The sequence below is a fragment of the Polyodon spathula genome, chromosome 2 (assembly GCF_017654505.1).
Source record: "Polyodon spathula isolate WHYD16114869_AA chromosome 2, ASM1765450v1, whole genome shotgun sequence".
NCBI lineage: Eukaryota > Metazoa > Chordata > Actinopteri > Acipenseriformes > Polyodontidae > Polyodon > Polyodon spathula.
In genome coordinates, this window is record NC_054535.1 from 98,330,172 (window position 1) to 98,344,948 (window position 14,777).

General features: G+C 36.4%; 1 protein-coding gene across 6 annotated transcripts in view; it reads left to right on the forward strand.

The window, feature by feature from the left end:
• The first annotated feature begins 1,925 nt into the window (after positions 1–1,925).
• LOC121304841 (nipped-B-like protein) overlaps positions 1,926–14,777 on the forward strand; it is a 65,703-nt gene continuing 52,851 nt past the window's right edge. For 2 of the 6 annotated variants that reach the window (XM_041236254.1, XM_041236261.1), the window contains exons 1-8: positions 1,926–2,065; positions 7,360–7,525; positions 10,362–10,492; positions 12,197–12,308; positions 12,606–12,757; positions 13,441–13,566; positions 14,147–14,307; positions 14,682–14,772. In XM_041236254.1, coding sequence (XP_041092188.1) covers positions 2,002–2,065; positions 7,360–7,525; positions 10,362–10,492; positions 12,197–12,308; positions 12,606–12,757; positions 13,441–13,566; positions 14,147–14,307; positions 14,682–14,772 — 1,003 coding nt within the window. In that variant the 5' untranslated portion in view covers positions 1,926–2,001. The remainder of the gene's footprint in view (positions 2,066–7,359; positions 7,526–10,361; positions 10,493–12,196; positions 12,309–12,605; positions 12,758–13,440; positions 13,567–14,146; positions 14,308–14,681; positions 14,773–14,777) is intronic. The other 4 variants (XM_041236276.1, XM_041236283.1, XM_041236268.1 and 1 more) reach the window with 3 other exon arrangements.

Consider the following 14,777-nt stretch of genomic DNA (forward strand, 5'->3'; position numbering starts at 1 on the left):
CACATGATTGGGTTTAAAGTCTGGAATTAGATGCAGTGGCAGAGTAATGGTAGCTGCCTTTTATTCTGTGGAATGAGTGTCTTAACCCATAATGTTTATGTGTGGTAACCTTTGATCTGGATGGCTTAGTCTTTGTGCACTGAAAAACATCCTTGTTACACCCACAATGTCATTAAGATTTTAAGACCAGTCGGAATAAAAAGTGATTTAAGGGTTTACTTTGTAAGGTGTGTTTTTTTTTTGTTTTTTGATATATATATATATATATATATATATATATATATATATATATATATATATATATACGATATATACTGCGAGTATGTTGGGATAGGTCTCTACCAACTTTGCACACCTAGATTTGGCAATATTTTACCATTCTTTACAAAACTATTCAAGCTCTGTCAGATTCCTTGGAGTGTTGATGGACAGCATCTTCAAGTCATGCCACAAATTTTTGATTGGATTTAGGTCAGGGCTCAGACTGGGCCACTCGAGGACATTTACCTTTTTGTTCCTTAGCCACTTCAGTGTAGCTTTGGCTATGTGCTTTGGGTCGTTATCGTGCTGAAAGGTGAACTTCCGTCCCAGTTTCAGCTTTCTTGCGGAGGGCAGCAGGTTTTCCTCAAGGACTTCTCTGTATTTTGCTCCATTCATTTTCCCTTCTATCCTGACAAGTGCCCCAGTCCCTGCCGATGAGAAACATCCCCATAATATGACGCTGCCACCACCATGCTTCACAGTAGGGATGGTGTTCTTTGGGTGATGCGCTGTGTTGGGTTTGCGCCAAACGTAATGCGTATTTAGGCCAAAAAGTTTTATTTTAGTTTTATCGGACTACAAAACTTTTCTCCACATGGCTACAGAATCTCCCAAGGGTTTTTTTGCATACTTCAGACAGGATTCAAGGTGGGCTTTCTTGAGTAATGGCTTCATTCTTGCCTCCCTACCATACAGGCCAGATTTGTGGAGTGCTTGGGATATTGTTGTCACATGCACACAGTCTTGGTCATAAAAGCCTGTAGCTCTTGCAAAGTTGCCATTGTCCTCTTGGTAGCCTCTCTGATCAGTCTCCTTCTTGCTGTGTCATCTAGTCTGGAGGGACGGCCTGATCTAGGCAGGGTCTTGGTGGTGCCATACACCTTCCACTTCTTAATAATAGTCTTGACCGTGCTCCAAGGGATATTCAGGGCCTTTGAAAATGTTTTATACTCTTCACCTGATCTGTGCCTTTCAACAACTTTGTCCCGGAGTTCTTTTGAAAGCGCCTTGGTGCTCATGGGTCAGTCTTTGCTTTGAAATGCACTACAGGAACTGCTGAATTTATCCTGAACTTATGTGAATCACTACATTTTTAAAACAGGTGGAGGCCACTTAACTTGGTGTGTGATTCTGAAGGCAATTGGTTACACCTCAGCTAATTAGGATTGCTATTACGAGGGGGGTGGACACTTAGCCAACCAAGCTATTTCAGTTTTTATTTTTAATTAATTTTCTACAAATTTCTAGAATGTTTTTTTCACTTGGAAGTTGTGGGGTAGAATGGGTAGATAAATGAAAAGAAATATAGGCACTGTGTGTGTAATATATATATATAAAGCCCCTAGTACTTGGGAACGTGACTCCATTTGTTTTTAATTTAGTTGAATTGTTTGCTGTCTTCTTTCAGTCGCCTTGGATAAGAAAGATTGATAATCCTAGTTTAATATAGTCTACAGGTTTCAGTGGCTAAAATAACATTTGATTTTCTCTGCCGTAGAGTTTTAAGCTTCTGTTTTTTCTGGTGGAGATGACTAAAAACAATCTGTGTATCGGTGCTGTGAACTAAAGATCTTATGACAAACCAACTTTGATGACCTCCTGCTCTGTTGTTAATTGATTCACAGAGAGAGTTGCTAATAGTGTTTGTTTTTCCTTTTAGCGCTTGGGAGATGTGAAGTAACATTAGCTGGTGACGAGACAGCTATCTGTGCATAGACACGATCGCCGCACAACTTCAGGATGAATGGGGATATGCCTCATGTTCCCATCACCACTCTCGCTGGGATTGCTAGCCTCACAGACTGTAAGTAAACATGGTTTACATAGCATTACATAGCTGTTAAATGTATATAAGAAATACCGGAACCTCTTCCAGAAACACTTGTGTTGGTTTTAGGCAGATTATGGCAAATACTGGTAATTTTTTCCTCTAGAGGTTGAACATTCTTAACTATGCACATATTTAGTTTCCCCAAGTGATTTTAATGGTGATGAAACTTTATTTTGTTAAAGATATGAAAAAAAAAGTGAAAATTTTATATTGATTTCCTGGTGAGATTTTTGTTTTATTCTCCAAACATGGCTTAACATAAAGGGATTATGGATGCACTATCTGGATGCTCGTCCGACTGGCTGTGCTTTATTTGAAGCGACACACACGGAATATGGTTGAAGTTGGCTTGATATCTGGGACTCCTGTTGAATTAAAGAACATTGGCACTGAGGATTTACAACAACAATTTTAGTGATAACATATTTTTAAGTTGATGTTGAACGGGTTTTGAAGGAAATGGACACCAAGGACTTTAAACTGGATAACATTTAACTGGACATAATTTAAAGTGGCTCTTTACTTCCAACTTAACCCAATCTGAAGATGTGATTTTCAGTGTTTCATCTGCTTCAAAAAGGATTTACAGTACAAGCAACTAAGCTTTTTATTGTTTTTGATGTTTTTGTTCACCTACGTTTTGAATTAAGTTTAGATATATGATGTAATGAAACTCAAAACAGCAGAAATTTCAAGTATTAGTAGTTGACTGATGGAGTTAATTACAACCTGATTGGGATGCAGCTGTTTTCCAATGATTTTCAAATACAGCATTAAGTATTTTTCATTAACTTTTCTTGTTGTGGTGTTGTGTGTTAAATAAATATTGAATCGCCTATGTATTTTAATTACTCCTTTTTCAGTTCAAGGACTTCGAATGTGTGTTTTTCATTTACTCATATCCAGACAAAAAAAATTAAATTTCTTAAGTTAAGACTTCACATGCTTTTTAAAATTTCACTAAAACTAACAATAGCAAATTTCCATAATACAGTAATTGTGAACAGGATGTGAGTGGTGCGGCAATGCTCAAACGTCCACAAAGAAAAGTGTATTTACAATAGTCTCGTTTTATTTTCAATTTCCCATCTACCGACAATGGTATCAGTAACAGAAAGTTCACCAACAATAATAACCACTTCTCCCAATCCAAGGTGCACGTACAGGTTGAGGGTGTGTGCAAGTGCAGGTGCCCTGTGGTGTTGTGACAGGTTGTGCCCTGTGGTGTTGTGCCGAGGTGGTAGTGAGGATGCTCCGGGGGTTTGTGCTTGCTCTGTTGCTTCATCTCCCAATTAGTAGTCCTCTGCCAAAATACAAAAAACAGCAGCAGCAGTGTTCCGGCTTGTTAGTGTGTCAGCGCAAGGGGTCGTACTCGCATTGCTGCTTCCCGTTTATACTGCTAAACTCCTCCCTGTGAGCAGTGTGGCGCCACGTTTGAGCCAATCGCCTTGCGCAACACAGCTGATCGCAATAGAGCTGTTCTTACAGCTATGCCCTTTCACCTCGACTTCCTTTTCTGTCCTACCATCGAGTCCGCCCATCCCTGTGAAGGCATACCACCAACCTTACTTAGCGCCCTCCCAGGTCGGGAGGTAGATTTCCATTTACAGATTTGTTCTCTTCATTCACAGTCTGTCACAGTACTTTTTGAAAACTGTTTATTAAATAATCTAACTGAATGCTAGTATGTTTGCCTTTTTTCTTAGTTGTGCAAAGTGTGCAGCAGTGTTTCCATTATGAAGACACAAAAGAGAGAGAACTGAATATAGGCTTGGATAGATTTTGGGAGAATGAATCTCACTCTGCCCAGCAGGAAAAAAACAAACATACATGTGGGAATCCTAATGGGTGCATGCCAACATGAGAATAAGTAGGCTGGTCAATTGTAAATAGAAGATTAAATTCAGTACTGTTATTCTAAAACGTAATGTAGAAAATAAAAATAATATATTAATGCAAGTGTCCTGCCCAGGTTAGGCTTTTCTTATTATTGCTTGAAAATTTCACAAATGCTACCTAGCTTATTTTTCCTCTTATTCCTTAACTCTAGTCTATTGCGTCACTTTTTATAGAAGACGACAAACCTCATTCCTTCAAACATTCCTTCTCAATGGAATGTCATGCATAAACAGACAATAAATCCAATATAAAGACATTGCTGGTAAAGACGGTTTCATGGGAAATAAGTTAGCAGTGAAATAAGTTAGCGTTTGCCTTTTTGAGGCTTTGTACGCATGCACGAATCGTAGAGCTTAAAGGCAAGGTTAAGCCGTCGACTTTCTGTCTGTGTACTTTTATTCAGAACAGGCTGTTATTGCGATGTTTCCAATGTCTAGTAAATTGTTTTACTCTTAATGTTGTCAGGATCTTTGTTAAAAGCTTCGGTATATGTGGTAAACATCGGAAACATGTCGTTGTAATATTAATATCATGTTTTTCATATAATTATTTAATAAGAGGTTAACTTTAGGATATGTAGTTTACAAAGTTTACATTTAATTGCTGGCTACTTTAATTATATTATAGGTTTTCTTCGTACATGTACTTGCAATAAATACAATAGATGCATTATTTTGAATATGGGTTATGACATAAACAGAAATAAGTTATCATATGTTGTGCAATTTATTTTTATGTACAATTATATTTGTGTTTTAAAATGTAATAACAGTTTCTAATATGGCATATTATCTATTATTTAATAGTAGGCGTTAAGTTTAATTCCCAGTTTACAAAGACCTGTCAAACTCTCACCAGAGTTGTCATTTTAAATTTGTAATTGCTGCAGATATTTATATTAGGTTTTCTTTGTAAAAAATAATACAGTGAAAGAGACATAAGTACATATATAATTTGTATGTGTGACATACTGTATCAGAAACCTTATGCATTTGTCTTGCGATTTATGTTGATGTGCAATTATATACTGCGGTCATAAGACAGTGTTGAAAGCTGTCGGCCAGTTTTGAAATGCCGGTCAAGCTATCAGACACTTGCCTCTCAATCAAACGCTTAATTTGTATAGATAGTTTCCCCTCAAGCAGTGAAATTCTTCACGCCGATAGATTTAGAACTGCACTAGAATAAAACGAGCGATGAAATACACTTTCATACATTTTCAAAAAGAATGAGAAATGTTATAGTTAATAAGTATGAAAGAAATCTCACTAATAACTTATTTTAACACAGTCAAATGACGATTCCATGTTTAAATTATTGAGAACAGACATTTTTGCTGCTTACTATTAAAATGTGTTTGACCAAAAACGTGTGTGTGTGTGCATATGTACACACACAGGAACTTCATGGAGGTTACCAAAGAAAAAATTGCCTCGGGCTGGACCTGTAGCTTGCAAACTCCTGTGTCTGCTGGTTCGGACGGACCAGCAGACACAGGAGTTTAGGATTCACTTTTTTAATTCCCCTTCTTCCAAACCTCATATTGACCTCAGATGATTCACGATTGAGGCAATGATATAGGTAAATTGAATAGTTAGAAAAATGAAAAAGTTAAGAGCAAGTTCTCACAGAGTTTCACAATAATCTGCAAGTAAAAAGTATAACCTCTGATATGACATTTTATCTTTCCTGAAATACAACGACTGATGAATAGCAACTTTATTGTAGAAGTGAGGATCAGATATTTGCACAGGGTACTACATTAAATTGGAGAGCTGTCTGAATTACTACTACAGTATTTAGTGCTGTACGTGCATGTACATCCAGCATGTCAACTCGGATTACAGATATTCATATAAATAATGTAACTGCAATTTAGGACGGTATGTATGGGGAAGCCAATCGTTTTGTGCGTTTCTCAAATTATAGACCTTAAAAACAGATCTTCCACTAAAAATGTGTACATTTTATATATTAACAGGTTTAGAGATGCCCTACGCAGACTTAATTATAACGTCAAAAATATTATTCTCTACATGGAGAGAAGTGTTTGTTCCCACTCAATTTATTGAAAAGGTTCAAAGTCACCGAGCAATTTATCATGAAAATAATATAACTGTTAAGTGAGCTTACACAAAGACTTAATTAAACACTTATTTGCTTACCCCACAGTATATGACATGTCCACGAACAACATTTTTTAAAGGAAATATACATTTAGCAAGTAGTGATTTTAAATATGCATAGACATAAATTATACCGACAAAGTAATGTTAAAATATTTGTTAAAAAACCTAAAATGCAGCGAGCAATTTCCTAAAGGTAAAATGTATTTATAATACAAATGAAACGTAAATATACATTACGATAAATGTAACCTTTAAAAAAAAAAAAAAAAATACTGTCTGCAATACACTTCTATAAATAAGATGGCAAAATTTAAACAAATTACTGTCTGCAATGCAAAGCTTGCTTTCGTTTCTCAAAAATAAAAAATACAAATGGCGTTCTGTAATTTTCAATAAACGCAGAAAACCTTGCCTTTAAGGTCTAAGATTCACACATGCGTAGAAAGGCTCAAAAAGGCAAACGCTAACTTATTTCCTGTGACAATGGAATCTAACCCCCCCCCCCCCCCCCATTACAACGATGTACTTTATACAAAACACTGAACTGTAAAACCGAAATCTTTGTTTCTAATACTACTGAAAAGTAAAATATAACCCTACTTCCGGTTTTACGACTGCATTGTAATCTGCATCCAACAAAACGAAGGATTGTTGTCTCCCAGGTCCATTGAAAAATAAGCAACTAGGCTTTCACTGAGTTGGCATCTTGACAAATCCACTATCATAGTAATCTCTGTCTCATAGTCAGTCTACAAAGGCTTGAAATAAAAAAAAAAAAAAGAAAAACATGTGCTAGGAGGAGGGGGCGTGTCTTGCTTGCTGCATTTACAAAAATAATAGAATATCTTACACTATATTAAAAATAAAATACATTTATTGTAATGCGTGGGTCACATTGACCCGCGTGATGGTTCTAGTTAGAACTGTTTGTAACTAACATTTTTGCGATTCTGGCTATCAAATGCCGTCAGGATATTTAATTTCTACATTTAGGAAAAGTCAAAAATGTCCCGCATGGCGGTTCTTGTATTAAATTGACTAGAAAGCAAAATATTTGGGGATGCTCATTCCTTTTTTTTTTTTTTTTTCTAACAACAGATAAAAAAAAAAAAAGTTAATAAATGACTTTTGTGCATTGTACAACACTGCTTCAAACACAAGATGACAGCTAGCTACATGTGTTTTCTGGGTTTTCAATCAAGTCCTAATTACCTTTTGTTCTGTTCTTTTTAAACCTAGTATTAAACCAGCTCCCTCTTCCATCTCCTCTGCCTGCCACCACCACCAAGAGCCTGCTGTACAATGGGAGGATTGCAGAAGAGGTCAACTGTCTCCTGGCCTGTCGGGATGAGAACCTGGTGTCCCAGCTCGCACACAGCCTCAACCAGGTCTCCACGGACCACATGTATGTTACATAGACATTTACAGTCATTGAAGTGATATAAACACTGCAGCATCAAACGTGTTTGTTTTTTTTTTTTTTTTTTTTTTTTTTTTTAAAAGTAAGAAAGCAATTGCACACATGATTTGTTTATTATGCTCACAGTAAGTTCTGAGGCGCAGACCTGACTGACTTTCCTGCTTGTGCTGATTAGCTGGGCTAAGGACAGCACCATTTTGTTTTAAATGTTGGTAACACAATCTTATTACATAAGTGTAAGAAAAGTGTGGCCATCAAGTCTCATCCCTTGTTAGCACATCTCTACTGGGAGGATCCTATACTGGGAGGATCTCATTAAAAGTACAGAATCTTGTCTCTTTTTATGTAGGCTATTAAATAAGTGACATCATGTTTAATATAAACCGCCCTACTAAACAATGATCGCTAGCAAACGTGATTTGTCAGTAAATGAAACACAAATACTCAGATGTCAGCAAGAACAAGTCACTACTTTTCATCACTGCCTTCCTATTAATTTACCAAACCAAAGAAGCAACAGTAGCTATTATCTATTGTATCGGTCAAGAGAAACGCAGTAAGCACACACCAATGCAGAGAATTGAAAAGTCTGTATTTACTACTGTATAACTAAGTCTAAGATGCTACAGGCATTTGTATTGTTTTTTTTTTTAATTTTCAACGGTATTGAAAAGATGTTGCTGTCTTCTCGAGTTGAATGTTATAGGGATTTTGGTTTTATGTATTCAAAAATTAATACAATTGTATCTCATGAAAAAAAAAAAAGTCCCTTAGATGCCACTTAACCTTGCAACGGTGTCGTATCCACCTTAACATTTCTTCTTTCCTTTATGTTCGTTGCTGTTAACATGTAGTCCAATAAATAAATAAATAAATAAACCATCTTCTCATCGTTAAGTTTTGCACTGCTGAGAGATCAGTGGGCGGGCACTGCATATCTTAAAATGCGCTCGATTGGCTATTGCTGGGTAACACTTTGCTTCTCAACTTGGGGGGTTTTCAATCTTTTTTTGAAACTGTCGGGAGGTTTCAGCTAAAGTACCCTTTACATTTTTCGCTCTATGAATGGTACCACATTTGCAATAAGAGGCAGAATAATCTGGTTACCACATTTTCTTTTTTTCTCCCGTTTATTTAATATATAATTTACACAACAGTCTGGGACTGAGACAGAAAACCAAACAGTAGGCTTCATTCTGGAAACTTGGATGCAAAGAATTAAAAGGTAGTAATTAGGAATCTTTCACTTTCTATTGGGAAAAGTAATTATAAGTAATACAAAATAGTCTGCACTGTGAGTGTTTGTCATGTTACTATTTACTTCTCACCTCAGCCTAATTGTATGTGACATTTTAAAATGTTTACAATATAAAAACATTAACCTTAAGAAAAAAACTATAATTAATTACCAACTAAAAAATGATCCAAAGGGGCTCTGTATAACTTTGTCGCTTTGCACTTTCTGACTTGTGTTTTCCTTCTGTTGCAAGTAAGAAATGCATCAAACAACGAACACACATTCAACCAGCCGCTATTGCTGTTAATAAAATGCAGCCACGGTAATAAACAAAAACCGTCAAAGTATGATGACTATTTATGTTTACCAGAGCATTTGTACTTCCAAAAAACGCAGAAACACTGCTTCACTGATACGACAAGCTGAAAACAGATCATGAGCAGCACATAACGCTCTCTAGGCACAATCGCCAGACACCTGCTTCACCTATATAGCAGAGTGGAAATCCACGCAATCGAAACCACTTGTGCGTACAGGTGGAAAATGTGGACGTGATTAGCCGTTCTCTTTGAGCTGCTAAACAAAGATTAAATAAGTATACATCGTGGTTTAGAGAATATATAATACTGTTAAAAAATTAAAAGATAATTATTTTCTCTTTCATTTTTATTTGTGCATTTCTGAGTTGTCCTACGTACCCCCTATCACCCTAGAAGTACCCCCAGCGGTACGCATACCCCCGGTTAAAATCCCTGTGTTAACTAATAGGATGCCGTCCAAACTGATAAAGATGAAGAGGGTGTTCAGTTGCAGTGGTCACATCCTTACCCCCTATCGTTCCAGACTGAGCCCATGAACACTACTTCGTTAGGTAATGCCTGATAGAACTGTAGTACCAGTGTGTTGTATTTCTTTTAAAACTGTAGTTTAAAGTTATTTTTCTTGTTAAAAAAAATCACTTGAGTGTATTTCTTTAAATAGCCATTTAAAAACGGATTACAAAAAACATTACATAGTACTGCAGTACGCCGATAACCGTGGTGTATTTTTTGACCGTTATCATACCGTCAAAATCTGATACCTATTTGCAATATAGCCTAACATTCTACTTTCCTTTTTAATGATGGCTTTGGTGAGATACTTTTAATGATGACTCCACTATAACCCTGAGATCTTTTTCAAAGTCTTCGTCCCCTACTATGTTCTTTTTATACTTTATAAAGTTGATTACTACACCCAATATGCAATACTTTACATTTCTTAACATCATAATTCATGTGCTACAAGATTGCCCAGTTACAGAGCGGGTCCAAATCCCTCTCAATTATCTGGTCTGCGGTTTCACTCCTCTCCCTAAGTTTGGTATCATCTGCAAATTTAGCAATCTTGCAATGTGTGTCTTAGTCCAAGTCATTATATAAATAAGGAACAGTAAGGGTCCAAGTACACCCTTTACCTCACTAAGAACCCCATCCCCACCAATTTTTTATACCACTCACAATGACTCTGCTTTCTGGTTTTTAACCAGTTCTGTATCATGTTTTTTTTTAATAGGTTATAATTTGCTTTTTTTTTTTTTTGCAGAGAGTTGAAGGATAACCTTGGCAGTGATGATCCAGAGGGGGATATCCCAGTTCTGCTACAGACCGTCTTGACCAGGAACCCCAATGTTTTCAGGGAGAAAAGTATGCAGAATCGATACGGGGTTCAGGGCGGTAAGGAGGAGATGGAAACATTGCTGCTGAAACACTTTTAAATGGTTGACATAAAAATCTGATTTTTTGATAGCCTCTATTTTCTGTGAGCTTTTAACTGTAAACCTAAAAGTAAAAAATGCTGTTGACTTGTAAATCAGATTAAAAAAATGTCACACATTTAAGTGTGATTTTCTGCCAGTAAATAGTTCTACAATGGTAGGATTTAGTGAAAAAATTAAGATCAGTTTGAGGTGGTTCCATTCAGGGTCTTCCAGTTTTCTTTTGTGGAAATGGGAATAAGAATTGTTTGGGAGTGGGAGTGTTAGTCCCAGAGTAGGAAATTTGGTGCATAGCAGGGAATTATTCAGCTGTTTGTCTGGTGGAATGACTAGTAAAGGAAATAGCTATGTTTGTACTGTTGTAAAGAGGAAGACTAAGACCAAGGTAAGGGCTTGTTTTGTGTTTGTGGTGGTGTTAAAGTTGTTGTTAGTTGTATGACATATGTTCTTAAATTGATTGGCTTATCTTAGGCAACTGATCTCCTGGCTTCCTGATTTTAAGTTAATGGATTGTAGCAATGAGGCGACATTTTAAAATTGGCATTTAAAAAAAAAAAAAAAAAAAAAAAAGATTTCAGATGCTGTGTTATATTTGCAGGGTTATATAAATACAGCAAGCTAAATGTGTGGAACCCATCACGAGTTTCTGCATGATGGACACAGCACACCTTGTAATGTCTGGTACACATCTGTATTTTATGATTCTGTCCTTGAAGTTAAAATACATGTGTTCCGTAAAAGGTACAATACCACTGTGTTGGTGAAAGTGATATTGAACTTCACCTTTGACCTAATATAACTGACTGCCATGTTTTATGTTATGTGACTTTACCATTTCCAGATGATAAACTCATACTTTAAATTATTTCAGCACTCCAGAATGTTGTGAGGCACTGACTTATAAATGCTGGGTGCATTTAAAAAAATCAAAAAGAATTAAATAGTTGGACTATAAGTGAATGAATTCTAGCTGTATAATTTATTGGAAGTTTGCCAACCACTGGTGTATGGAGATTACTACATTTATTCATAAGTATAGTGCTTCATCATATTTATTGTTAGAGCAGATATAAACTGGAGAACCACTTGTCCCGGTATGATGAAACTTGGTTTCAACATTGATTGAGTCATTAGAATTTGGGGGTGTCTGTCCATCTGTCCTTACATATGTATTATTGTGTATTTGTCACATTTAAATTTGTGTGTAGTTATTGTCTCTGATAATCTGTGTATATATTAAAGAACTTGTCCATCTGTCTGTATACATGTCACCAGTTTTAATACTTCTTCGTAACATATAAGTGATCTGCTTTTTTTATAACACTGATTTTAACTGGTTTAATTTGATATTTACTGCCTTGGCGGGGGGCGAATGCTACTATGCTGTTAAATCGAAGCATTCAGATGAAGATAATTACTTCTCATGTTGTGTTTGCGCTGAGAGCGCAATTGTGCTCTTCAGTCTTAATTTGAGGAAGTACATGTATATACACCAATTGTTTATGGTATTTCCTATTATGGTAGTATGTTTGTTTTTCATCTTGAGGTAGACCAGCTTGTTGTGTAAAATGCAAACATTTAAGATATGAAGAGTTACAAATACTTTTTACAGCTTGTAGGTGAAACATTGTGTTAAAGTGAGTTGTTTTTTGTTTACTTTCAGGTATTATGCAGCAGCCAATGATGCCACAGTACAAAATGTCTCAGAATTCCATGCATGGCAGCCCTGCATCTTCAACCTACCAGCAAACCACTATCTCACACAGTCCTTCCAGGTGACTGACAGTTTCTTATTTTTTGTTACCTCCTCTTGTTTTTTTTCCCCCCACATAAACAGTGTTCAGTAGTTGGTAGTAAAACTAACTAACTTGTGTAATAACTGACAGTAAATATATAGCAAACATTATGAATGGAAATATTAATCCTAATGCTAAGCAGTTTTACTCTAAACTTAAATAGTTCTGTTTTGCCTTTGTGATCTTATAGTTAAGCTATCCTGTAATATCGATTTCAGTGATATTCTCTGAGAAGTGAGACCAACTTATGCTTTTCTTTCTATGTTTCATTAACAGCCGGTTTGTACCACCACAGACGACATCTGGAAACAGATTTATGCCTCAACAAAATAGCCCTGTGCCCAGCCCTTACACCCCTCAAAGCCCTCCGGGATATATGCAGTATCCACACCCCCCAAGTTACACTCAGCACCAACAGATACAGCAAGGTAACAGCAAAGAGGATGAGACATGGGAGAGCTTTGAGAGAGGTGCTGTCATTGTCTAATAACACACTGACTCGATGAAAAGGATAATCTAGTTTCTGGTGCTGTAAGAGTGATTTTAGAGGTCCAAAAACTGTTGTTTAAAATCTCCATATCATTGAGGCTCATGAGGTGAGTTCTCTTGTGGAACCATGCTACTGTCTGTTCTCTGGTAAGGTGCTGTTGAATAGTTAAACACTTTTGATACCAATTGTTTTAAACAGCCCAGGGGGAAAAATCCCTTTGGCCCTGCTGTCAAAGTGCAGTAACACTGGTACTAACACTTTTTTAAAGGCATTTTTGCTTTAAACAAATAAACATGTTTTTAAAAAAAATTGAGTAAAAAATATATACATATTTTGACATGGACACATGGCACATAGAAGTTATTAAAAATCCTCTATCGCAAATACTTGCTCGTCCAAGTGCTTAAAAATGATTTTCTAAAAATATCATGTCAAAACATTGTGTATTTCTTCACATATTAACTAAGCTATTTAGTAATGCAACTGATAAATACAATAACATGTCCAAGTTACCCTTTCAGTAATGTATAAAATGTTTGAAACGTGTATATGTACAAAGTATATTTAAAGTTAATGGCAACCCAATATTTTTTATTTATTTATTTTTTTTCTGATTTTTAGAATTACATGGCTCCCCTCTTGTATCTGCACCTACATATTCAGGAAGCCCTCAGAGGCCAGTGCAGCCCTGTCTTATAGTGCAGACTCAGCCCTCTCCACAGCAGAATCCGTCTACCCCAGCATTAGGTATGACAGCAGTACTGATTCCAACTTAATGGTGAATTGCCATTCTGGAGCCCACAGTATAGGTTATAAACATTGGCCATTACATCCCATTGTTCAGGGGTTTTTTTTGTGTATACTTTCAACATCGGCCATTTCCTATCCCTTTTTTTGTTAGTCTGACTGCTAGGTTGTCATGGCAGATGGATGGAATCAAATAGAATTTATGTAATGGGTTGCATACATTTAAAAGGCATCTTGTTCGTGATATACTAATGATAATGTTGCCAGTGATTATACTTTGTTAGAATATGATGTGTACAACAGGCTTGATCTATTAAAGTCAAACGTTGCGTCACATTTTGCTAACTAGTTCTTTACATGTGCCATTTGTGTCTTACTGGACGTGCTTTTTAAGTGTTCGTCAATCTCGTCCCTCACAATCCGTCATTTAATTTCTAAAAGCAGTACCCTTCATTTCACTCAAGATTAGGAATGTTTGTTCTTTTTAAATGAGTATCACTGTTTATTTTTGTGTGTTTTGTATGCATGTATATATGTGGTAGGTAGATAAGTACTTTATAGAAAACATTTTTTTATTTAGTTTCAGTAGCCAGCCCCATGGTTGCTGGCAGCATGAGGAACATTCATGAGAACAAGGTGTCTGGCCAGGTGTCAAGTAATTCTGCTAATCACCATGCAGATAATTCCAGGCATGGGTCAAATGAAGACTACCTACACATGGTGCACAGACTAGGGAATGAGGTATGAATAAACATTCACTGCTGAAATGTTTTTAATGACCATTTCCCCAAAAGTGTAATATTTTTTCTATGTATCAGAATCCACAAGGCATTGTTTGTGCCTGTAGATGGCACTATAGTAATTAGTATGAAGAAGGTGGAGCCACCAGAGTAGAAGGGTGGTGTTAGTAGCAAATAACTTAAAAGGGAACAACTATAATGACGTGCATTATCTGTGTCAAAAAAAGCAACTGAAGTGATTTGATTGATATGACGTGGAATGATTATATCCAACCAGAACTTAAATCACCAGAAGAATTTGTATTCTTGTTTGTAACAAGTGTTATAGTTATGAATATATAGAGATATAAGTTGTGTTTTTTTGTCTTGTAACAGGAAGCTGATCCCTCCATGAGAAATGCTTCCTTCACTCTAAGATCTCCCCAGTCTGCGTGCTCTCCTGCAGGCAGTGACGGAACTCCAAAAGGTAAC